The sequence below is a fragment of the Myxocyprinus asiaticus genome, chromosome 39 (assembly GCF_019703515.2).
Source record: "Myxocyprinus asiaticus isolate MX2 ecotype Aquarium Trade chromosome 39, UBuf_Myxa_2, whole genome shotgun sequence".
In the NCBI taxonomy this organism is placed as follows: domain Eukaryota; kingdom Metazoa; phylum Chordata; class Actinopteri; order Cypriniformes; family Catostomidae; genus Myxocyprinus; species Myxocyprinus asiaticus.
Genome location: NC_059382.1, coordinates 5,632,364 through 5,656,425, shown reverse-complemented (window position 1 = coordinate 5,656,425; position 24,062 = coordinate 5,632,364). Strand labels below are relative to the sequence as shown.

General features: G+C 36.8%; 1 protein-coding gene across 3 annotated transcripts in view; it reads left to right on the top strand.

Annotated features, from left to right (window-relative positions):
* Positions 1–24,062, top strand: part of LOC127429768 (ephexin-1-like) — a 34,511-nt gene that overhangs the window by 8,299 nt on the left and 2,150 nt on the right. For 2 of the 3 annotated variants that reach the window (XM_051678926.1, XM_051678925.1), the window contains 10 exons: positions 4,429–4,528; positions 5,370–5,573; positions 7,902–7,981; positions 10,454–10,680; positions 11,521–11,681; positions 13,185–13,337; positions 18,878–19,007; positions 19,269–19,343; positions 20,861–20,950; positions 21,457–21,620. In XM_051678926.1, coding sequence (XP_051534886.1) covers positions 4,429–4,528; positions 5,370–5,573; positions 7,902–7,981; positions 10,454–10,680; positions 11,521–11,681; positions 13,185–13,337; positions 18,878–19,007; positions 19,269–19,343; positions 20,861–20,950; positions 21,457–21,620 — 1,384 coding nt within the window. Of the gene's footprint in view, positions 1–4,428; positions 4,529–5,162; positions 5,271–5,369; positions 5,574–7,901; positions 7,982–10,453; positions 10,681–11,520; positions 11,682–13,184; positions 13,338–18,877; positions 19,008–19,268; positions 19,344–20,860; positions 20,951–21,456; positions 21,621–24,062 lie in introns of those variants that run through there. The other variant, XM_051678927.1, reaches the window with a different exon arrangement.

Sequence of the window (24,062 nt, the reverse complement as noted above, 5' to 3'; positions counted from 1 at the left end):
ATTGCAAACCTGGGCAAACTGCGGCCCGCGGGTCGATTTATCATGAACGTTTTTATTAGATCTTTTACTTATCTGGCTTTTGGACCTATCCTGCATCCACAAGCTTTTAATATGCTCAGGGTTGCCAGATAATAGATGCAACACCCCAATCAGAGATTTATACTTGCACAAATTGGACCTTATGTCATACTTAATTTATGCAATCTGGCAACCATGCATGTGAGTGCACGCACATTCTCTCTGCAAAAAATAAATAAAAAAATAACAACTTAGCACTCAATAATGCACGGAGGGGACACGCGAGCAAAAACCAAGCGAGAGAGGAATATATTTATTCTTTGTGTTATTTGTAAAATGCTGAGGTCCCTCACACCTGTATGCAAATGTTACTGTGGTAGTAATCATTTATCAGTGTCATGCAGCCTGTATTATTCAGTTGTGTGCTGAATGGGATGCCAAACAAACCATTGACGAGACCCACATCATGACCCATGAGCGTGTAAACAGGTTGATAATGTTTTCAGAATAAAACAATTAAGCGGGTCCACTTTGCGGCCAACATTAAAATAAGCTTTTAGAATCTCTTTCCCGAATATTTTATTTGACTTTTAAATCAGACTTCTGATATAGAGTGTTAAATTGAGTACTAAATTACCATTGCATTGAAGTATGGTAAAATAATCAATTAATAATTTTACTCAGCATTTATTCAGTTTTACTACCACATGATAGAAAGTATAGCAGCAAAACTTCAAGCAATCGCAGAATGGTCCCATCAGTTTGTATACACTTCAGAAAATTGCGCATCATTCTTTAAGTGCATGTCTGGGCTTAAAAGATACAACTATGCACAGTGTTGGGGAGTAACGAAATACATGTAACGGGATTACGTATTTAAAATACAAAGTATAAGTAACTGTATTCCACTACAGTTACAATTTAAATCATTGGTAATTAGAATACAGTTACATTCAAAAAGTATTTTGATTACTGAAGAGATTACTTTGCATTTTATTGTCATTTGTTTCATTTAATATTTAGTCCTTTCAGATGGAAAACATTTATACATATAAATGATGCGATCCAAAGTGCATTTGAACAGCGGTGAAACACTTTCTTATGATGTATTACATTCATACGAGCAGACAGAGAAGTAAGTTTGAAGTAAGTTTGGAGCAGAAGAAATAGAAATAAACCTTGTGTAAATTGTCAGCTTTACGCTAAGCTAAAATGCTGTTTCTAGCCATTTTACATGCACGTTACCAGGCACGATCATATTTTTTTTTTCAAGAAAATTCATGTCAGATCATAATTTCTTTTTTTCTAGTAAGACCTTTTAATTTGGATATTGTTTTCCTGTAAAAATATCTAAAAATCCTTAAAACAAGATCAATTTGATTTGTCTTGTTTTAGAAACAACACTGCATAAGATATTTAGGTTTTTCAGAGAATGTATTTTTAACATGTGTATTTTGTCTTACTGTACTGGCAGAGTTTTTATAGTTAAAACAAGTGAAAAAATCTACCAGTGCTGAAGAAGTAATCCAAAGTATTTATAATATGTTACTGAGCTTGAGTAATCTAACGGAATACAAATTACATTTTACAGCATGTATTCTGTAATCTGTAGTGGAATACATTTCAAAAGTAACCCTCCCAACCCTGACTATGCAGAAATGTTATACTCTCTGTTCCATGTTCTACTTAACGGCTGATGTGGCCCCAGTACCAAAGTAATTGCACACCCCTGCTCAATTGAATATGTAAGACTAATACTGTAAATTGGCAAGCAGATTTTCTCAAATCCCAGCAAACACACAAAAATCCTGTAATCAAAACTTAGAAACGTGTATGACTTTGCAAATCAGTATGTCCTAATCTGCAGGCGCAGAATTTTGCTGTCATTTTCAGCGACAGATCATGGAGGAAAAAAAACCCAAAGCAATAAATTATTTGTACATTAAAAAAACAAACTTTTCTTTATGTTGTTTAAGTAGCATTTAAACATGATTTAATCTATTAAAAAATGTGTTATTATGATACTTCTCCACTTTATACAGAGCACCCCCACTATTTTCAGAAGCACTCTCAGTGATTTTGATCTGGAACAACAGACTACAGCAAAATTAATGAGAAAACATCAGGTCACAGCTGGTAGCATTTTATAAAAACTTTCATTAATAGGTCATTAACAGTATATACTGCTTAACAGATCTTTTGCACATATACAGTGAAACTCTTCTTTTTTATGTGAAAAAGAAGAGTTTCACTGTATATGTGCAAATGTATAATGTGTGATAAAGAAAATTATAATTATAGCATTTTATAAAAACTTTCATTAATAGATCATTAACAGTATATACTGCTTAACAGATCAGTTCATGGACAATCAGATATGAATATATGAAAATATCTGAGTCAAAATAAATGTTATCATGACATTTCTAACTATTAATCATCTGATATTAGCCAGACCAATTAATCATGTGATTTTTTTTTTTTATATTTTATGTAAAACGTGTTAGTTTTTTTTATTTTAATTTTGAGGACATCATTAAATTGGATAATACATACAGTATAGTATAATATAATACTGGTCATCATCCACACTCTTTCTTGTTGTCAGCCTTTAAAAAAATCCATATCGACTGAGGAACGACGGCTATTCGGTTTGAATGTACATTAACTAAAGATCGGTTAAGCATTATATAATGCAATAATGTTCCTTAATGTTATTAATGAAAGTTATTATGAAGTGATAATATAAAGAATGACATCTTCAGCTAAGGTGGTGCTTCTGTGCTTTATCCATATGCAGTAAGCAAGTCAAAAGAGCCCACCCTCAAGTCTCCATGATATTCTAGTGTCCTTCAGTGTAAATCTAAGAGATATTTTGCCATTTTATTGTCTCCCAGGTGAAAACCGTATGATTGCCTAGAAAAGTAATAGTGCACTTCTCAACAATTCACACTATTCGAGTTATCATTCATGTCTGTGACACAAACTTAATAAAAAGGGGGTTGTTTAAAGTAAGCTTAGCATGCACCTCCAATAACAAAATCAATTAGTAATTGCACAAAAGAGCTTTACTGGCTAAATACAATGTCCAATTTTGCAGAGAGAAACACAAATTATGTTTACAACTAAGTTCAGATTCATTTATTATTAAAAATAATTTATGCCTGTGTGGAATTTGTAGCAATTAAAGTTCTGTGTTTCTAGACAAGTCTGTCAGATGCACAGCAGAGTTGTATTGTTGCCACATTATTCAATATTTATCTAAGGACTCTGACAACCATACTTGGCGATCTTCCTGATCATACCTAGCTAACTCCCAATGACTCCAGACACTCAGGTGCTTAACCAATGCTTTAAATAGTCTCTTGGTCCTTGTGTCTTATTCTTAAAGGAATACTTCACCCAAAGATGGAAATTCTGTCATCATTTACTCACCCTCATGTCGTTGCAAACCCGTATGACTTTCTTTCTTCAATGGAACTGAATGGAGGCTGAATGTTGCGGACTTATAGTCCCATTCACTTTCAGTGTAAGGCAAAAAGATGCAATGAAAGTAAATGGTCATTTTACCAAACATGTCCTTTTGTGTTTCACAGAAAAGTCTTACAGGTTTGGAACAACATGAGGGTGTGTAAATGATGACTGAATTGTGATTTTTGGGGATCTTTTCCAAACGGCACACTACACTGCACTTTACTATGAGTGAACAGGAAGCCACTCGGTCAAGAGAGCAGCAAAGGGAAACGGTGTAAGGAGGTAATGAAGCATTTCAGATGCATCCTTTGTTAGTAAGACTTCAAAATTTGCAGAGGAGACAAATTCAGGGGGAAACTGAACACACTTTCTCAAAACACACACACTGAAAGTTCCATTTGAGGCCCCAGACACACATTCCAGTGCCCACAAAGTTTCAGGCTGCACTGCCAGCATTCACAAAGGGCCCAGTGTGTTCATATGTGAGTGTGTGTGTTTGATTTGTTAGTGCGTATTTGTGTGTGAGTCTGTGTGTGGTAACAAGGGAATGACTAGTATGTAATGAAGTACTTAGTCTTGCTCATTCAGTTCCTTCATAGTTCTAAGTCAAACAATTAAGCGATTTTACTCATCTCTGATGCAGCTATGTTTATTCATTTGGCAGACACTTTTAATCAAAGCATCTTTCAGTGCATTCAAGACATACATTTTATCAGTATGTGTTTTACCTGGGAATCAAACTCAACGACCTGGTGATATATGATGCTGTAAATGGCCATATGATTGGTTTTATTTTTAAGTATTTTTTTCTTGAAAACTGAACGCTGTGCACTTTTGCATTTGTCTCTGGAACTCACGCAAGACTGATTTTTTTCCATTAAATTCTGTTCCATTTACTCATCATTAACCTAAGCTCCTCATATTTATCTCCATTAGGCCCCTCCTCCTCTCCTAAACCAACAGTGGACCCCACCTCCTGCAATAGGCTCAGCCCCTCTGCGGCATATCAGTCCCCACACTCTCCCAGAATGAACCAGTAAGTACATGCAGACACACGTTTGTTTTATCTAGCATTGTGGGGACTTTCCATTGACTACTTTTCTTTTGATACTGAGATCAGGATATTTTCCATACCTTAACCCAAAACCTAACCCTCATAGTAACATATTTGCATATTTACATTTTACTTAAAATATTATTTAATATGTTGACCCACACACAACAGTCACTTGCATAAATGTCAAGTCCCGTTTAAGGCAGATAAACACACATTTTCCAAACAATTAGATATCTTTCTCACATACTGCCTCACAAACATACTTTATCTCTTTCTTAACAGCTCACTTTATCTCTTTCTCTATATCTAGTATTCCATATATCCCACATACCTGTACACACACTTATCAGTGTGTGAACATTAATCAAGACCGTTGTACAAATGATATGAAATTCTGATTGCAGAATTGATTTTTTGAAGCATATCTTCAGTATCTGTCTATTTATCTGTCTGTCTGTCTGTCTGTCCGTCTATCTGTCTGTCTGTGATTGGGTGTTTATGTTTGGTGTGATGTATGATCTGACTCTGTATTGTATCATTTACTCAGGATGAGAGAATGTGAGGATTTGTCTATGTGTGTGGGGGTGGAAAGGTTGAGCGTTGAGTGTGTGTGGGTTTGGGTGAGTTTGTGTTTGGCCATGATTCTGTGTGTGCATGTGGTCAACAATGTCCAAAAGAGTGTTTACTTACTTGTGTGTGTGGTGTAGTGGACTCCACATCTGTGAGTAAGGATTCAATATTTGCGTAATATGTTTGTGTCTGTTTCTTGAAATCTCTAATTATTTAAATATTAACTTTATTATTTATATATCTTTATCAGTCCACCTTCTCGCTCTGGAATCTCGTTGCCAAGCAACGGGAGTACTGTACTGGGAGGAGCTCGGTCTCGGTCTCCATTGGCGACGCTGGGAGATTGGTCACATAGACAAGAAATGGAAGAGCTGAGTGAACGGACGACAAGTGCCTGCACAGTGCAGGACAATGACTTTCACAACACTGCCGACCTCGACAAAATCACACTCCGGTAAGACAACAAAGAGAGAGAGAGAGAGAGAGAGCTATAAAGGAACAATCCGGATACTTTATTGTTGTAAAAGTTTATTTGTACTTTATTTTTTATGCTTTTTAGCATTATTTAGAGTGTAAAAGATGTTAAATAACTTGTCTGTGTGCATACAGTTATGCATAAATGCATGCATTATTTATAAACAAGTGTGTGTGTGTGTATGTGTGTGCGTATATATATATATATATATACAGTACTGTGCAAAAGTCTTAGGCTCATAAGATGTTTCACAAAAACATTTGTCTTAAGATGGTTTTTTATATCTTCAGCTTTAGTGTGTCAGTAGGAAATATAAATGTTAGACTCCCAAACATTACTTTTGCAAATATATATAGAAGAACAGGGAGCTCTGCAACAGATGTCATGACCCTCACAAAGCTCCCCACTGAACATAGAGTCAGTCTGAGATTACATGAAGAGACAGAAGCATTTGAGACAGCCTAAATAGATAGAAGAAGCTTGGAACGTCCTATCTGCCAACAACCAAGAAAAACTGTGTCCAGGTGTACCTAGGAGAATTGGGGCTGTTTTGAAGGCAAAGGTGGCCAAACCGAATATTGATTTAGCTTTTTTTTTTATGTTTACTGGACTTTGTATGACGTTAACTGATAGTATACAGTACTGTGCAAAAGTTTTAGGCACTTGTGAAAAATGTTGCATAGTGAGGATGTCTTCAAAAATAATGCCATAAAAGTTTATATAATCAAATCAAATCAAATCCTTCAGTGTATGGGCATAAATTCTAAATCTGATTAGCTGTATCTTAATGTTTATGCAATAAATAATAATGTATATGTTTTCCTAGGCCTAGAATAGAGTATGGAAAAATATTTTAGATGTTACAAATAAAACACAGAAGTCATTATGGGGGCATTTTTTTACCCCCACATACAGAATTTTTGGGGGAATTTTTTCCACTTTTGCTGACGTTTTCGCCCCGAGCCCCTGTTATGTTTTGACACTGATATATTTATATATATATATATATATATATATATATATATACATACATATACATATATATATATATATACACACACACACACAAACAGGTAGTTTTATCATTTAAAACTATAAGCAATTGCTTTTCACTTTGATAAAGTCTCATTGGCTCTTTATAATTTTGTTTTTGTTTTCTATAATGTGATAAAATTATGTGGTATATGTATATGTAAATGCATGATTGCATTTATAGATTTATTTGTGTACATATACACTGATCAGCCACAACATTAAAACCACATGCCTAATATTGTGTAGGTCCCCCTCGTGCCGCCAAAACAGCGCCAACCCGCGTCTCAGAATACCATTCTGAGATACTATTCTTCTCAACTGTACAGAGCGGTTATACTCAAACCAGCCCATCTGGTACCAACAATCATGCCACGGTCCAAATCACTGAGATCACATTTTTTCCCCATTCTGATGGTTGATGTGAACATTAACTGAAGCTCCTGACCTGTATCTGCATGATTTTATGCACTGCACTGCTGCCACACGATTGGCTGATTTGATAATTGCATGGATGATTGTTGGTGCCAGATGGGCTGGTTTGAGTATTTCTGTAACTGCTGATCTCCTGGGATTTTCACACACAACAGTCTGAATTTACTTAGAATGGTGCTAAAAACAAAAAACATCCAGTGAGCGGCAGTTCTGTGGATGGAAATGCCTTGTTGATGAGAGAGGTCAACAGAGAATGGACAGACTGGTTTGAACTGACAACGTCTGTGGTAACTCAGGTAACCGCTCTGTACAATTGTGGTGAGAAAAACAGCATCTCAGAATGTGGGATGGCGCTGTTTGGCAGCACGATGGGACCTACACAATATTAGGCAGGTGGTTTTAATGTTGTGGCTGATTGGTGTAAATGTATGTACACAAGTATGTACACTTACTGTATACAGTATAAATATGTGTGAAATTGCATATATGTGTGTACTTATCTATTTACATTCGCTTATATTGTTGTTTTTTTACTCTTACATGATGCTTAAAATAGCATTCATGCTTCCCTGCTGATGGGTTTGACTTATTCAGGTCTGTCAGGGTTAAATAAAGCTTAGTTGGAATTAAAGTCAGAGGAACCAATATTCCCCTCCTTTAGAAACAAAAGTAGGACTTAAGCAGCTGTAGGGGTGACATGTTCTCATTTTTGTACACACACATACACAAACACACACACACACACACACACACATTCCCCCTCATCACTTCTATTCTCTAATTATTAGTTCTCCTTTTCTCACCCTCTTGCCTTTCTTTTTTTTTTTTTTTCACTTTCAGGTTGATGAGGAATGGTGACAGTCCACAGAAGACGGCAGTGGAGAATCCCTGCCGCAGTCTCAACATTGTGAAGAACGTTGGTGAGTACACACAGACGCACACACAGAAAAATAGGGAGACTGATGTACAAGAACAATGCTTGCTAATTTGTTTGCCTGAAGCTGAACTGTGCAACTTAGTTTGCAGTTACATTTACAACATGGATGTGTGGATATGTTGGATGTGTATGAGAGATTAGTGTATTTGTGTATTTGTGTGTAGGATGAGGGCAGGTGGAGTGTGTGGGTGATATTTTCTTAAATATATGCTGAAATAACAGCAGTAGAGAGAGTTATGCATTTCCTTCACCAACGCAACATCATTTAAAATCACCTCTATTTTCCTCATCATCTAAGTCTCTTTCTCTCTTCCTGTATCTGAATCTCTTGGTTTATTTCTTCTCTCTTTATTTTTCCAGTCATACCAGCCCATCTCTTTTCGCAATCTAATTTTTATTTCTCTCTTTTTGTCTCATACTCCAAACATTTTAATTTTATTCAAAATTCTCTTCTCTTCTCTTCTCTTCACCTCTGGTCTATTCTCTTCTCGTCTCGTCTCTTCTCTTCTCTTCACATCTCGTCTATTCTCTTCTCGTCTCATCTCATCTCGTCTCGTCTCGTCTCTTCTCACGCTCTCTGTTATATAAGCAACTGTACCAAACACCCACCTGAAGGTCTTGTTGAATGTGACTACAGAACATTATGCAACTGATTTTCTCTGTACAAAGTCACCCTTTTGAGAAGCCAGCACACACACATGCATGGACTCCTGTGCAGTGCTTTTATCAGTTAAAGTGTATGGGACAGTAAGGTCAGTTGATGGACAGATCATGTGTCACATGTTTGCATGGCTATAGAAGCTTGAAGTCCAAAGGTTTGTTAGGCTGATGCATTCAAGTGTTTGTTCCTCTCAGCTGATGAGTTAGGGTTATGCTGGACTGCAGGGGTTAAAATGTACTAAGGTACTAGTACATACAGTACTGTGCGTTACAGTATGAAAAACTGGAAAGAGCTTCTGTATGCTGTATGTATTTTTATTATTTATTTTTTTTTTTTGCTGTTGATGGTATTATCCCCCAACATGCATGTAATGACCATACAGACACTATTTTCTTCAATTAGTTTAAAATATCAATACAAACGCAAGTCTTGGTCCTGTCATAAATAAATACAAAAGTATTGTGTGTTACTTGTAACATATTACCCTTCAGAAAGTCTGATTAAACAACGCATATTACTTGTAATGTGTAACCCCCAAAAAGTAATCTTTGCATGTAACTTGTAACCCTTCTCTTATTACGCCATGCATGTTGTTTGTAATACATCACCCCAAAAAGTTACCTGATTATGTAATGCATGTTACTTGTAACATATTCCCCCGTAACGTAATTTTCAGGTTCCGGGAGTATCCCATTCATTTTTTCCATTGGGATTTCATAAAATTCTTCATAAGAGTTCTAAGCCATGAACCAAACCAACCAGCTTCAACGTGAATCAGAACATTACAAGTTTCGGTTTGAAGCAAAAAAGTATTTTAAAATCAGACAAAAGGCACAAGACTGTTGAATGAACTACAATCCCATGAAGCATTGCAAATAACCCAATCAAATTAAAAACTATACAAAAATATAAAACTATTGATTTAAAGTTGTTAATTGTAAGTTGTAACACTTCTTAATGAAAGGAGGAGGCGAGAACCGGTTTGACAACTTAAATAATAATTTAATGAACAACTTAAACAAAAACACACATCCATAAACACACACAGTACAGCTGCCTGTAATTCTCTCTCTCTCGAACTGTCGTCCCTGGCCGCCTTTATCCCTCGCGCGCCCCATCAGGCTGATTGGGGACCGGGCGTGCGGCATTCCAGCCCGGCCTCGCCCTCCTCGGCTTTACATAAGTATAGAAACAATGCATTTTAAATGTATTGCAAAATATTCAGATTTATACAAATTTATAAGTAGTTTGAGAGTATAGGGAGACTGACTTGAGTGTGTCATGGAGGTGGTTGTCACTGTCGAGCTTGTTTGGCGTACTTTGTTTTTGTTGCGAATTTCTGATTGGTGGGTCTTTCTCTGCTGGATCATGGGTAGTGTATATCTTCACCAGAAATTTGGCTATTAAACACGATTTTTTTTTAAGTTGAAATAATGCGGACTGACGCCTTAAACAGAAGCATATACCATCGATTAACAACCTTGGCGCTCATGGTAGGTCTGTCTTTAAATGTTTTCAAGTTATCGTTAAAAATAATTTTGCCTATGGAGAAATGAAAGGGATTTTTACTTACGGAGCCAGACTTTTGCACTGTTTAATTACGTAACATACATTACTTGTTATCTGTTACCCCCTAAAAATTAATTAGGGGTTTACAGTAACACATTACTTCATAACATGTCACACACCACACACTGCACACCACAAGACAAGATGAAACCAAACAATGTCTGAATACCATTCAGAGTCACTAATAACATTTGTGTTTGATCTAATGAACGTGTGTGTTTCCAGATGTTCTGTATCAAGAATACCGGGACACTTCTAAGCAGCAGGAGATCGAGCAGCGACGGCAGAGAGATGGGCTTCCAACTGCAGGGTCAGGGGTCACGGCTGCTCCTGCATTGCAGCTTCAATTAAGGAATAGTGCACATTCACTCAGCCTCTGGCAAAACTTGGAGGCTGTGAAGGACAGTGGACTACTGAAAACACTGGAACCAAAAGAGATAATAGTGCAGGAGGTAGGACACATACAGAATAAACACAAATTGATTTTTTAGTATAATAAAAGAAAAGTTAAAGCTGGGTGTACACTTTACAATTTTTGCTACGATTAATTAATTTTGAGAATTGTAAAAGATCTCTTTCATCATTTGGTCAAATCTGCAGTCTTTAGTCACTTAATGCATCACAGACGGACGATTAATTATCTTTGCAATGAAGCTCTTTGGGTCACAGTCCTGAAGTTTGACTGCTCCTACGACGGCCATCTAATATGTTTATACTAGCTTGTCTGTATGATATGCAACATACATATCTTGTTAATTAGCATTCCCTATGTTATTATTGTACCAACAAAAATACCTCTAGTTTGCCCTGAAGAATGAGCAATCTACAAATTCCCTCTTTCACCCGGTCAAGACTGACTACAGACAACTTTTTTCTTTTCCAGGCAAAACATCGCCAACAATAGCGTGCAAGGGATTGCTTTGGTTTGTGCAGTACCATTTGTGCCTGTCAATGAGGATGACAAAATATGACAATATTAATGATGTAAAACACCTAGTCAATGCATGTCTTAAGATATCATACAGTCTGACATAAAAGACAGTTGATGTCACACAATCTGCCTTGGCTTTCATCCAAGATGTCGCTGGGGTCATATTTTACAAGCTGACAAGCAGCAATCGAAAAGCACATAAAGAAACGCATTGTGCGCATGTGGGTTAAAGAAATAGCTTTCATTGGTGCTCATTCCAGCAAAAATACTAAATAACAGCAGCTCACATCAAATGAGTAAACATTAGGAATAAACAGCATCGTCTCTTGCTCTCTCTCTCTCTCTCTCTCTCTCTTTGTAGGCCATGTTTGAATTGGTGACCTCTGAGGCGTCGTACTACAAAAGTCTGGAGCTGCTAGAGACCCACTTTCTTCACAACCCTCTTCTTGTCAACACTTTGAGTCAATCAGACATGCACTTCTTGTTCTCAAACATTGAGGACATCATGAAGGCAAGCGAGAGGTGTGTTTGTGTGGGAACGTGTGTGGTCTGTGTTTATTTTTATGAATTTTCTGATTTCTCAGCCTATTTAATGTTTCTATTTTATGAACCCCAAAATAAATGCTTATTTGAAATAAAAACTCAGGTTAAATGACAGTGGCATAACACTGTCATTTAACCTGAGTTTTTATTTCAAATAAGCTTTTATTTTGGGGTTGCTTTAACACACTGGCTTCCTCTCTTCATAAAATTAAGAGTGCCACCACATAGAAAAAATATGCTCCATTTCCTGCCATTCTTCCTGATACCCATTATTGCCAGTACTGTGTAAAAATGTAAAAGTCTTATAAATTTTCTCCATAGAGAAATCGACTTTTAATGGTAATTCATAAACCTTTTAAGACAGACATGCCATGAGCTTCTGTGCAAGTCAGAAGTCAGTGTGATTTTAATGTTTTAGTGTGATTTTGAAAAAATCGTGTTTAGTAGCTAAATTCATCCCCACTCCTAAAAAAACCATTCAGGATGATAATTTTTATATTATAATGTCATTTCTGATTAATTTAGTCATTCACAATGCTTAATTGTATAAGGAGATCATTTAGTCTTTTTAGCTTCAAATCAAAAGTTTGTAATGTTATGATTTGTTTCAGAGCTAGTTGGTTTAGTTTATGGCTTAAAACTATTTTCTGAATAGTTAAAAAAATTCCTTTGAAGAAAGTGAAAGGGACTGTTGTCCGCTATAATTAAACCACTGATGTGATCTGATTCCAGTCGGTTAGCAACATAGCATGGAAATTCACCCACCAAAGTGATGATTCAAGAGTATGAGTCAGAACTTCACCTCAGTCTGTCAACACCTGCTTTTGTAAAACATTTAAGGAGAAGCATTGATTTATCTGAGTTGTCTTGCATTTATTAATTTTGTATTTTGTTAGCACACAGATAAGCTTAAGCTAATTATTTCCTGCTTTTGTTTCTCAATTGCCATCATTAAAACAAATGACAGTTACCATGTTTTATATCATGTTAAAGCTGCTTTGAAACTATGTGTATTGTGAAAAGCAATATACAAATTAAAATGACTTGGCTTTTAGAAAGCAATTAGTTCAATTGTTCAATAGAGTGTCAGTTTGAAAGGGAGAGTCCCAATTAAGTGTCTGAAACATTCATATGCTGTGTCCTCATTTGCATACTATACATCCAACATAGTATGCAAGATTGAAATTAGTGCATCCCAAACCATAGTATTGTACATTGTACATTGAAAACAGCATTCTCGAGGTGGTATACTATCTCTGAAGAATTTTTGAAGCATCTGTGAATGCCTTGTGTCAATACACAACCAATGCACCATTTTATTTATTGTAGTATATCCCAATACTGGTGTACTTTCTTGCTACCTACTCAAATGGATGTACTTTACCATGACCATCGAATTACATAATTTTAATAAGTATAAAGAATTGGACGTAGCCATACTATTGTTATTGTCTCACATTGATGACCTCATGTTTTCATCAGGTTCCTTATGGATCTGGAGCACAGGATTGAAGAGTCCATCCAGATCTCAGATGTGTGTGACATTGTTCATTTTCACGCTGTTAACTACTTCCAAGTCTTCATCAGCTACGTCATCAACCAGGCATACCAGGAGAAGAATTACCGACGGATACTGTAAGAAAATGTCTTACCTATATGTGTACGAGAGATACAAAGAGAAAGAGAGGAGGAGAGAAAGATAAAATGTAGTTGGGATTTTGCATTTGTGTATAAGATAAATATTTTTTTTATACAGCGTAAAGAAATATTTCTATCCACACTGAATGCAAAAGTACTGTGCAACAATGGCAATTTATTGTCCACTTGATTATTGACATGTTTATCTCTATCTACGTATATAACAATAACACATCCGGTTTAATAGCATAGCTGCGAGATTAAGATGTTTTAAGAGGTGAGGATTTTAATTCATTCCAGTGAGTCGAGTCTGTTGAATGCATTCACCAAAAAGATTTGTTCATTCACCATTTCTGTAGATACACCTTTGTGCCAGTAGGTGGCGACAAGTGGGAATATTTGTGTGTTATGGGCGAATTGATTGAACTGATTAATTAAAAAAGACAATGAAACAATCGTTCGCTTAAAAGATTTGTTCAAAAACACTGATTTGTTCACGAACGAAACACTACTCATGTTTTTAGGAATATACACAAGTGAAGCTAACAAATTGGAACAAAACGATGGAAGTAAATGTGCATTCATGATGCAAACGTGATTCACGTGCATCATGCAAAATAGCAAACCAAAGGTTCACACAAAGCCTTGTCTGAAAGTTAGTTTTTAAAAAAATTAAGTTTGAAGGACAGAAAGAATGAAAAAAGTGAAAGAAAGAAAGAAAGCGTGACGAGGAGCAGGGCGTGGCTGGGCCGCGAGGATGCACGCTCGGAGTTGAGTTGCCCAATTAGCGGGCTCCTCCGCCTTCTGGCGAACCGCTGCAGTACCACCGGACCATACCTCCTTGGCGTCACGACCCTCCATCAGCGGTGAGGGCTCTCTGACAGTGCATCCCTCCTCCCTCCTGGGTTTTGGCACCAGTGTAACGGATAAGCCTCTCATTCATCCGGAAAGGAGGAAGCAGGAACCGGATTAACAGTTATCAAGACTTTAATTAGACAAACGCTGAACTGAAAGCATAACATCACAGACGTCGACATACAGCTCCGTGTGTCTCTCTTTCTCTCTCTCTGGCATCCCCAGCTCCTCCTTTATCACTCTCCTGCTGATTGGGCAACTCAGCACCGAGCGTGCATCCTCACGGCCCGGCCACACCCTCCTCCTCGTCACATAAAGAAAGAAAGAAATACAGACAGACAGACAGTTAGTCAAGGCCTTGTGTGGGTTTGTTTACATTTAAATGTATTTATTTATTTATTTTATCCCCTTTTCTCCCAGTTTGGAATGCCCAATTCCCACTATTTAGTAAGTCCTTGTGGTGGTGCGGTTACTCATCTCAATCCGGGTGGTGGACAAGTCTCAGTTGCCTCCCCTTCTGAGACAGTCAATCTGTGCATCTTATCATGTGGCTCATTGTGCATGACACCGCGGACACTCCGCGATCCATGCACAACTTACCATGCGCCCCATTGAGAGTGAGAACCACTAATTGTGACCATAAGGAGGTTACCCCATGTGACTCTACCCTCCCTAGCAACCAGGCCAATTTGGTTGCTTAGGAGACCTGGATGGAGACACTCAGCACACCCTGGATTCGAACTCGTGACTCCAGGGGTGGTAGTCAGCATCAATACTCGCTGAGCTACCCAGGCCCCCAATTTTATTTTATTTTAAATGTCAGATTTTTTATAGTCTTGGCCTGTTTGAAAATTCCGGCAGTTTTAGTGTATGGGATGTTTGATAGTCCGCTTTGTGAAAACCGCAATTTCGAACAGTTAAAAAAGTTATAGCAACACGAGTCAGAATAGTCTGAAGGTCTGTCCCAAGTTTGGTGGGTGTAGCTTAATGAGTCAGAAATGTTGGTCTAGCTTTAGGGATTTTGAAAAAAACCCTAAACCAAGTCTGTAGAATAACAGTATGCTGGCTTTGTCAAGGCAACATAATTAACAGTGTTTTGTATGTTCCGAGGTGCAAATGACATTTTTATAACTGTGAAACTAAAAAGACAAAGAAAACTCGACATTCAAAAATTGGCTGGTTGACTTCTGCTGTAAAAAGTAAGGTTTGAAAAACAATGACCAGCCAAACCACAGTGTGAAGCCACGTTTAACATACATCAAAAACAAGTTATGCTCACGTTAATTGACAATGGAAGATTTACGACTACTGTGTCGGGTATTGTACAACCGATTTGCATGATATGCTCTCAGACACTGAATATGGTTAGATAATGGTTAGATAATAGTTTTATGTACAGTATCTGTATGCATACAGCATGCATTGCTTATAGTCTTTTCTTAATGTGTTAAGTAGTTGGCTATGTCAAGGGTGTTTGCACGCATTTCTTTCTCAATGGATTTCAGGTTGAAGTGGCGCATGTCCTAAAAGATTGAAAATCCTTGCCAAAGACTGGAGTATGTTTCTTTCTTGGTCAACCAGCTTTACCAGAAAGATCATGCTGAGAGCTGCTTCACTAGATAAACCAGCATTGATCTCCGTAGTGATTCTAAGATTGTCTCTGTCTTTTTGGGAATGTTTCCGTAATTTAATGTGTGATGTGATATTTGATGTCTCTTGTAATTAAATATGACATAGTGACTTGACTGGTAGGTGTGACTTTTGCAAGAAACAAAAACAAAAAAATGCAGATGTGTCATATGCATGCAGTGTTCCCACTTTACAAACACAAGTTGTGTATGCTGGACAGCGAGGGTTAGTACTTTGTAAGTGTGTGTTTGCGACAGGACAGCTGTGTATGGTTTGTTGTGTAAATAAGCTGGCTCCACAGACCAGCTGTCTCTCTAGATTCCACCCTGAATCTGAGTGATCCTCCATGGCTTCAGATGTGTTGTTTAAAGGGTTATGTAGATGTTTACATGTGTTTTTGTATTCAGGGCTCGTCAATAAGGATGCCACTATGGCCCCGGAGCCAGTGTGAGGAAGTTTTGGGCTAGTTCACTGGAGTGTCAAACAACTACCAACTTTGAAATATCAATTCTTGTGACGTATTGAACATTGTTGTCTTGAATTTTGCTGAGTTAAATATCACTAGGGCAACATGATCTAGCTGGCTAAGATAGATATTGAAATTTAAATTGCGAGAGTAACTTGTGATTGTCTTGAACGCATCCAAGAAAACTTTGTTTGGAAATTATAAACAAATTCACCATATGCCATACTGTTCTCCTGCAAAATTGTGTTGGTGAATTTATAGCTGAATTAGGAGTTGCATTTATTGCTTTTGTATATAATGAAAACGTAAAATATCTAAACATTTTTCTGACACATGTGAACACATGTTGCTTTTATATCATATTTGTGGCAGGGTCATTGATAATGTTGTCAAGGCACGTACAAATATTAAATACTGACCTGACTGGGTCACCAGAAAAAAAGGCCTTCTTCTGAGCCCTGCTAAGTGTTTGTGTGTTTGTAAGCCAAAAAGAAGCTATGGTACTTTCCATACTTGTTTGGATCAGGGCTAAAGTGTATAAAGCCATCATCCACTTTCAGTTTTGTCTTTCTGCAGCTTTGCAACCTAGTTAAGCATATGCCACTAAATACTAATTATATTTATAATACTTCAAGTTTGGAATAATGTGCAGATTTTGCTGTTTCGGAAGGAAATCTGTACTTTAATTCACCAAAGTGGCATTCAACTGATCACAAAGTGTAGTCAGGACATTACTGATGTAAAAATACAGCACCATCACTATTTGAAAAAAGTAATTTTGATCAAATCTAGACAGGCCCCATTTCCAGCAGCCATCACTCCAACACCTTATCCTTGAGTAATCATGCTAAATTGCTAATTTGGTACTAGAAAATCACTTGCCATTATATCAAACACAGCTGAAAGCTATTTGGTTCATTAAATGAAATTTAACATTGTCTTTGTGTTTGTTTTTGAGTTGCCACAGTATGCAATAGACTGGCATGTCTTAAGGTCAATATTAGGTCAAAGTGGCAAAAAAAGAAACGGCTTTCTCTAGAAACTCATCAGTCAATCATTGTTTTGAGGAATGAAGGCCATACAATGCTTGAAATTTCCAAAAACCTGAAGATTTCATTCAAAGGTGTACACTACAGTCTTCAAAGACAAAGGACAACTGGCTCTAACAAGGACAGAAAGAGATGTGGAAGGCCAGATGTACAACTAAACAAGAGGATAAGTACATCAGAGTCTCTAGTTTGAGAAATAGATGCCTCACATGTCCTCAGCTGACAGCTTCATTGAATTCTACCCGCTCAACACCAGTTTCATGTACAACAGTAAAGAGAAGATTCAGGGGTGCAGGCCTTATGGAAAGAATTGCAAAGAAAAAGACACTTTTGAAACAGAAAAACAAAAAGAAAAGGTTCGAGTGGGCAAAGAAACACAGACATTGGACAACAGATAATTGGAAAAGAGTGTTATGGATCTTAACCCCATTGAGCTTTTGTGGGATCAGCTAGACTGTAAGGTGCGTGAGAAGTGCCCGACAAGACAGCCACATCTATGGCAAGTGCTACAGGAAGTGTGGGGTGAAAAGTCACCTGAGTATCTGGACAAACTGACAGCTAGAATGCCAAGGATCTGCAAAGCTGTCATTGCTGCACGTGGAGGATTTTTTGATGAGAACACTTTCAAGTAGTTTAAGTTCTGAATATTTTTTTCAAATTGTAATAGTCATTTTTCACGTTATTAATGTCCTGACTATAAATTGTGATCAGTTGAATGCCACTTTGGTGAATAAAAGTACCAATTCTTTTTCATAAAAGCAATACACTATGTACTGCCTACATATTTTTAAAAGTGAAACAGGCATTTCGTTAAACATTTCAAACACTGGTATGCTACTGTAATTATGATGTCACTTGACCATCATCATGTTGTATGTGAGTGGCCTCCATCTATCACATTGTAAATAAATATTGTCAATTTGCATTTTATTTCAGTTTTGTGTATAAATGCCTGACCTTTGTCAGTCAGATTATTAGTAAAACAGAGTTGTATTTGCGTTAGTCACACTGGAAATAGAAAGTCAAGCACATAGTGAGATATAGTATGCTGTGCAGTGTGCTCTGCTGGATTTGTTGTTATGCTATGGCTTTGGTCATTATACTTTAACAGTAATATTATAAATGCATGACACAGATATATGTATTTACACAGTGATATGTGCAAAAGTAAATGACATGACTGTATAAAGAATGTGCATAAGGAAATGACTGTCTCACTAATATTGCTTTAAACCAACACAAAACTGGTCTGAAAGAGTATAAATACTAAAGTACATGGTGCTAAATGAGTTGCTCAATCCCCATTAAAAAGGGTCAGCTTTGTTTTTTGTAGAAGTAGTGACTGAAAATTTCCCAGGGTGTTCTGAGTGTTTTTTGTGTGTTGCTAGGGTGTTGTTCTGGAGGGTTGCAAGTTGTTGCTTTTTTAAACATGCACCCCAGATTTTTGTATAAGTATTTTTGTATTATCCTTTTGTTACACACTTGGTATCATTGTACATAAATGTCAGGATCATGCCTTTGTTTTTGTTTTTTTCCAGACAGGAAAATTCTCTTTTCCGAGAGAATATGTTCATTCTGGAGAATCAGCCGAAAGTGAAAGGCCTCTCGTTTACCTCCTTCCTCATCCTACCCTTCCAGCGAATCACACGACTCAAACTACTTGTTCAGGTAATAGTCAGCCAATCAAAAGTTTTTAAATATTGGTGGAGGGTAAGGGTAAGCTAATTAAATACCTAGGACACGGCCTTAGTTATGAGTCAGCCAATCAGAGTCTCCAAAAATTGTCGCCGTTTATAGACAGTTGACTTTATACTGGAACCTGGTTTTAGCTATAAACCTTTGCTGTTTATGTGTGTTATGGTAGAAAATAATAACTAGCATGTCTTTATCTTCTTAATTGTTTTGCAAAACTGCTTCTTTATATTCTAGAATATTCTTAAGAAGGTGGAAGAAAATTCAGACAGAGAAAAGACTGCCATATTGGCGCATCAAGAGTTGGAAAGGGTAAGATGTGTGTGTGTTACTTTCCCCAAAAGGATATGAAAACCTGAACTCTCTGACACTGTGAGGAAAATAGCTTAGTAAACATACTAAATAATGTCTTAAAGAAAATGTAAAAATGCCCAAATATTTCTGTGAAGATAGGTTTAGGGTTGGAGGATAGAAAATAGCATTAGCTCAGTATAAAACAATAGAAGTCAATGGAAAGTTCCCAGCATGATAGAAAAACATACATGTGTGTTTCATATCAGGGTGTGGTGATAAACCCTGACACTAATATGTCTCTGGACTTTCACCTGTCGAGCACGCCTTACTGTGTTGTCCATGACACCAGAGTTACCATGCCACACCTCTTGTTGCTAAAGGAGCAACCACAAAATGACTTTAATAGCTGTGCAATGGAATGCAGCTTTGTTCTCAATAGTTTTCTTTAAACATCTTAAAGTTATTACTGGTGCGACATTTTGGAATGACTGTAATTACAAGATTCTACTCTGAGCTTTTCACGGCATCAGACTCTAGAACTTATTATGGAGGAATGGATCCGTGTTCGGCTGAGTTGTTGATGGCATTAAAATATTTGATCACTACATGAATTCAAAATATTTAAGAGCTTAGAAAGTGTGTTAGGTAACACTGGCTATGACAAATGGCATATCAAATAGAAATATACTGCAGTCCAAAACTTTGAGACCACTCGTGAATTTGTATTTATTTTTTTTTCCACTGCAGATTGTATTATCAGCATTATATTTTTTCATTGAAAAATGTACACAAATTTCTTAGTAGCCTACATTTGATAAGTGACATAAATAGTGCAGAATTAAAAAAAATTCTTCATTTTATATCATAACATTGTTGTAATTTTTTCAAAATCCTTAAACTTTGTTTATGTCCTGGTTTAAATTAAATAAATCACAGATTGTGTGTGGCTTCTGACTTTTGGAGTCCACTGTATTTAGAGGTTACTATCCACATATATTTTACTGTTAAATAATTGAATGGCTTTTACTAGCTGGAAAATGGTAATTACAGAAATTCCGAAATTATATTGATGCATCAAAATTCTCAAGACTTCAGTTCAAGGTTTTTGAACTGATCATATTCAAGAAAAGCAATGTTGAATAATACAGAAAAGTTAATGCCCCAAAGGGCACGCCTGAAACAAACAGCTGATTCTGGTATTCCCACTTGGAGTGAATCTAATAAGTTTTTTCTGTCAAACTTGTTCTTGTATGCGTGGGCATGTTTTTCTAATTGTGATGAAAACAGTTCTGAAAATTTCTTCACAAGAATAGTCAAACCTGATAAACCGAAGACATTCCCACAAGGAAATCGCATTTACAAATGGGCAAAGTAATGGTCTAATTTTAGATTTAAGTTTGTGTTTGAGTTAGTCTGTAGTAATGAGAGTTAGCTCATTTTAATAAAACATTTGAATGAAATATCCCCATAAAGATAAACAGTATATATATATGCATATATAAATACACATGTTTGTGTGTGTTTGTTGCTGTCAGATTGTGAAGGAGTGTAATGAAGGTGTGCGGAAGATGAGTCGCACTGAGGAGCTGATCAGCATCGAGAAAACACTTGAATTCAAGTCAAAGGTACATACACCTAAAACTGCATTACAGAGGATGACATAAACATAACTGTGAAAATATTAATCATAAAAAAATCATACCGTAACCCTGAAACTCAGAACTATCTCTCGTTTACTTAACGGGTTAGTTCACCCTAAAATGACAACTCTGTCACCATTTAGGATGAAAGAGGATAAAGTGGGACACTTTTTCCATTCATCTAAGTGACAAAGTGTCCTACTTAACCTGTATTCACCCTATTCACCCTGATGCCAGTCCGAACCATACGACTTTCTTCATAAAACACAAAAGGAGATGTTTTGCTGAAAGTCCAAGATGCTCTTTTCCATACAATGAAAGTGAATTTGAACTAACCCTTTAATTTATTTGTTACATGAACTCTTGGTAAGCATTCTTAATGGTTCTACTGGACACACTGTATCAAAACAGTAAAAAATATCATAAATACTAACTGTTGTACAGTCTCATATTTATTAGCCCATAATGTGGTGTTGTCTCCTGATTTGCAGTCCGTGCCTGTGATTTCACACTCTCGTTGGCTCCTGAAGAAGGGTGAAGTCCAGCAGATGTCTGGACCCAAGAGCACTAGGACCATGCGCAGCCGCAAGCTCTACCACCCCATTTACCTGTTCCTGTTCAATAACCTGCTGCTCATCACCAAACGCAGCTCCAGGTCTGCTGTCACATCATCACACTCTACTAAACTTACTAGACCATAAACTAGTGTTTGACCAACTTGGGTTTTTCAATGGCCGATACGATAGCTAGAGAGTGGCTGATGAAAGATATACTGTATAATCCCCAAAGTATATACACTACCTATCAAAATTTGGACACACATACTCACTCTTTGTTATTACTGTTTTCCACATTTAAGAATAATAGTAAAGTCATCAAATGGAAGTATGTAGTGACCATAACACAGTAAACAAATCGAAACTGTTTTATATTTTAGCTTTAGAGTCCAGCTTAATACATTCTGGGCATTTTTTCTAACAACTTCATGAAATGTCACCTGGGATGCTTTTTTAACCATATTTTTTCTTAACTATTTGTTCCAATATCCGTTTCTTTTTAAATGTAATAATTTAATAACCACTTGCTTGATCTGAACAAAATAGGTTACATTTTAAAGCTTAGAATTTGGACTTTAAAGTGCATACACTGATCAGCAACAACATTAAAACCACCTGCCTAATATTGTGTAGGTCCCCCTCATGCCACCAAAACAGCGCCAACCCGCATCTCAGAACAGCATTCTGAGATGCTATTCTTCTCACCACCATTGTACAGAGCGGTTTTCTGAGTTACCGTAGACTTTGTCAGTTTGAACCAGTCTGGCCATTCTCTGTTGACCTCTCTCATCAACAAAGTGTTTCTGTCCACAGAACTGCCACTCACTGGATGATTTTTGTTTTTGGCACCATTCAGAGAAAATTCTAGAGACTGTTGTGTGTGAAAATCCCAGGAGATCAGCAGTTACAGAAATACTCAAACCAGCCCATCTGGCACCAACAATCATGCCACGGTCAAAATCACTGAGATCAAATTTTTCACATTAACTGAAGCTCCTGACCTGTATCTGCATGATTTTATGCACTGCGCTGCTGCCACACAATTGACTGATTAGATAATTGCATGGATGATTGTTGATGTCAGACGGGCTGGTTTGAGTATTTCTGTAACTGCTGATCTCCTGGGATTTTCACACACAACATTCTCTAGAATTTACTCTGAATGGTGCCAAAAACACAAAACATCCAGTGAGCAGCAGTTCTGTGGACGGAAATGCTTTGTTGATGAGAGAGGTCAACAGAGAATGGCCAGACTGGTTCGAACTGACAAAGTCTACGGTAACTCAGATAACCGCTCTATACAATGGTGGTGAGAAGAATAGCATCTCAGAATGCTGTTCTGAGATGCGGGTTGGCGCTGTTTTGGTGGCATGAGGGGGACCTACACAATATTAGGCAGGTGTTTTTAATGTTGTGGCTGATCTGTGTATAAGAACTGTTTCATTCTCATCATTTGCAAATTTGTTATCACAGCAAATTGATAGTTGGTAAAACCATAAAAAAGTGAGATAGCCATGTGTTATATATCTTTGGAAAGGTCTCAATTAGTAGAATGCAGTGAGTGATTTATCACTCAGAGGCCAGATTATGCTATAAATGTGGTTTATGAGGACATTTCTAGTGTTCCCATAATTCAAATCGCTTAAAAAAACATTTTTTTTTAAACGATGATTTTTTTTTTTAAATGTAAAAATGCAGAACGTTTTTTTGTGAGGGTTAGGCGATAGAATCTATAATTCGTACAGTATAAAAATCATTATGTCTATGGAGATTCCTCATAAGGATAGCCGCACCAACATGTGTGCACATGTCTGAGGACTTTGTGTGTGCAAACACATATCCGCATACAGTATGTGCTCATCTAAAGGGTTGGGATGCTCCTGAACACATAATATTTCTGAATTTTGCAGTCTAATCCATTCATTTCCAATGGCTTGTCATTTTTGACCGGGAACACAACAAGTGTAAATAAGTGAAATAAAACCAATAAAATGTCAAATCACATTTTTTGTGTTTTAAAATACCATATGTGAACATCTGTGAAGTCAAGGAATTTTCTTCCAATTGGATTTTTAAAAAAAATCTGTATGGAAATTTTTTTTATTTTGGGTCAAAATGACATAAGGGTTAATTACATTTTTTTTTTTTTTTTTAAATGTAGGCACAATTTATATTTGTCTACTAAAGTAATTTAAAGCATTTAAGCATAAGCCTTTCAATCAAAAGGTTTTTAAGATCACAAAAAATATCAATTCAGTCAAGTGTATCCAAACTTTGACTAGTAGTGTAGACAGTAACTTTATTGACAGCAAATTACTCAAAATTGCTGAAATGAAATTTCACTTTTATTGTTCACAGTACTTAACTCAAAACCTGCAAAAAATAAATACTAAGTATCCATTTTTGGTGGATTTTCAAAATGACACAAGGGGGAACTAACAGTTCTATTAACTGGCCAAGCAGACATGTTTATTGGCCAGTGTTTGTATTCCAAATTTTTTTCATATCGACCAATTAATCGAGCTGGCCGATATATCGGC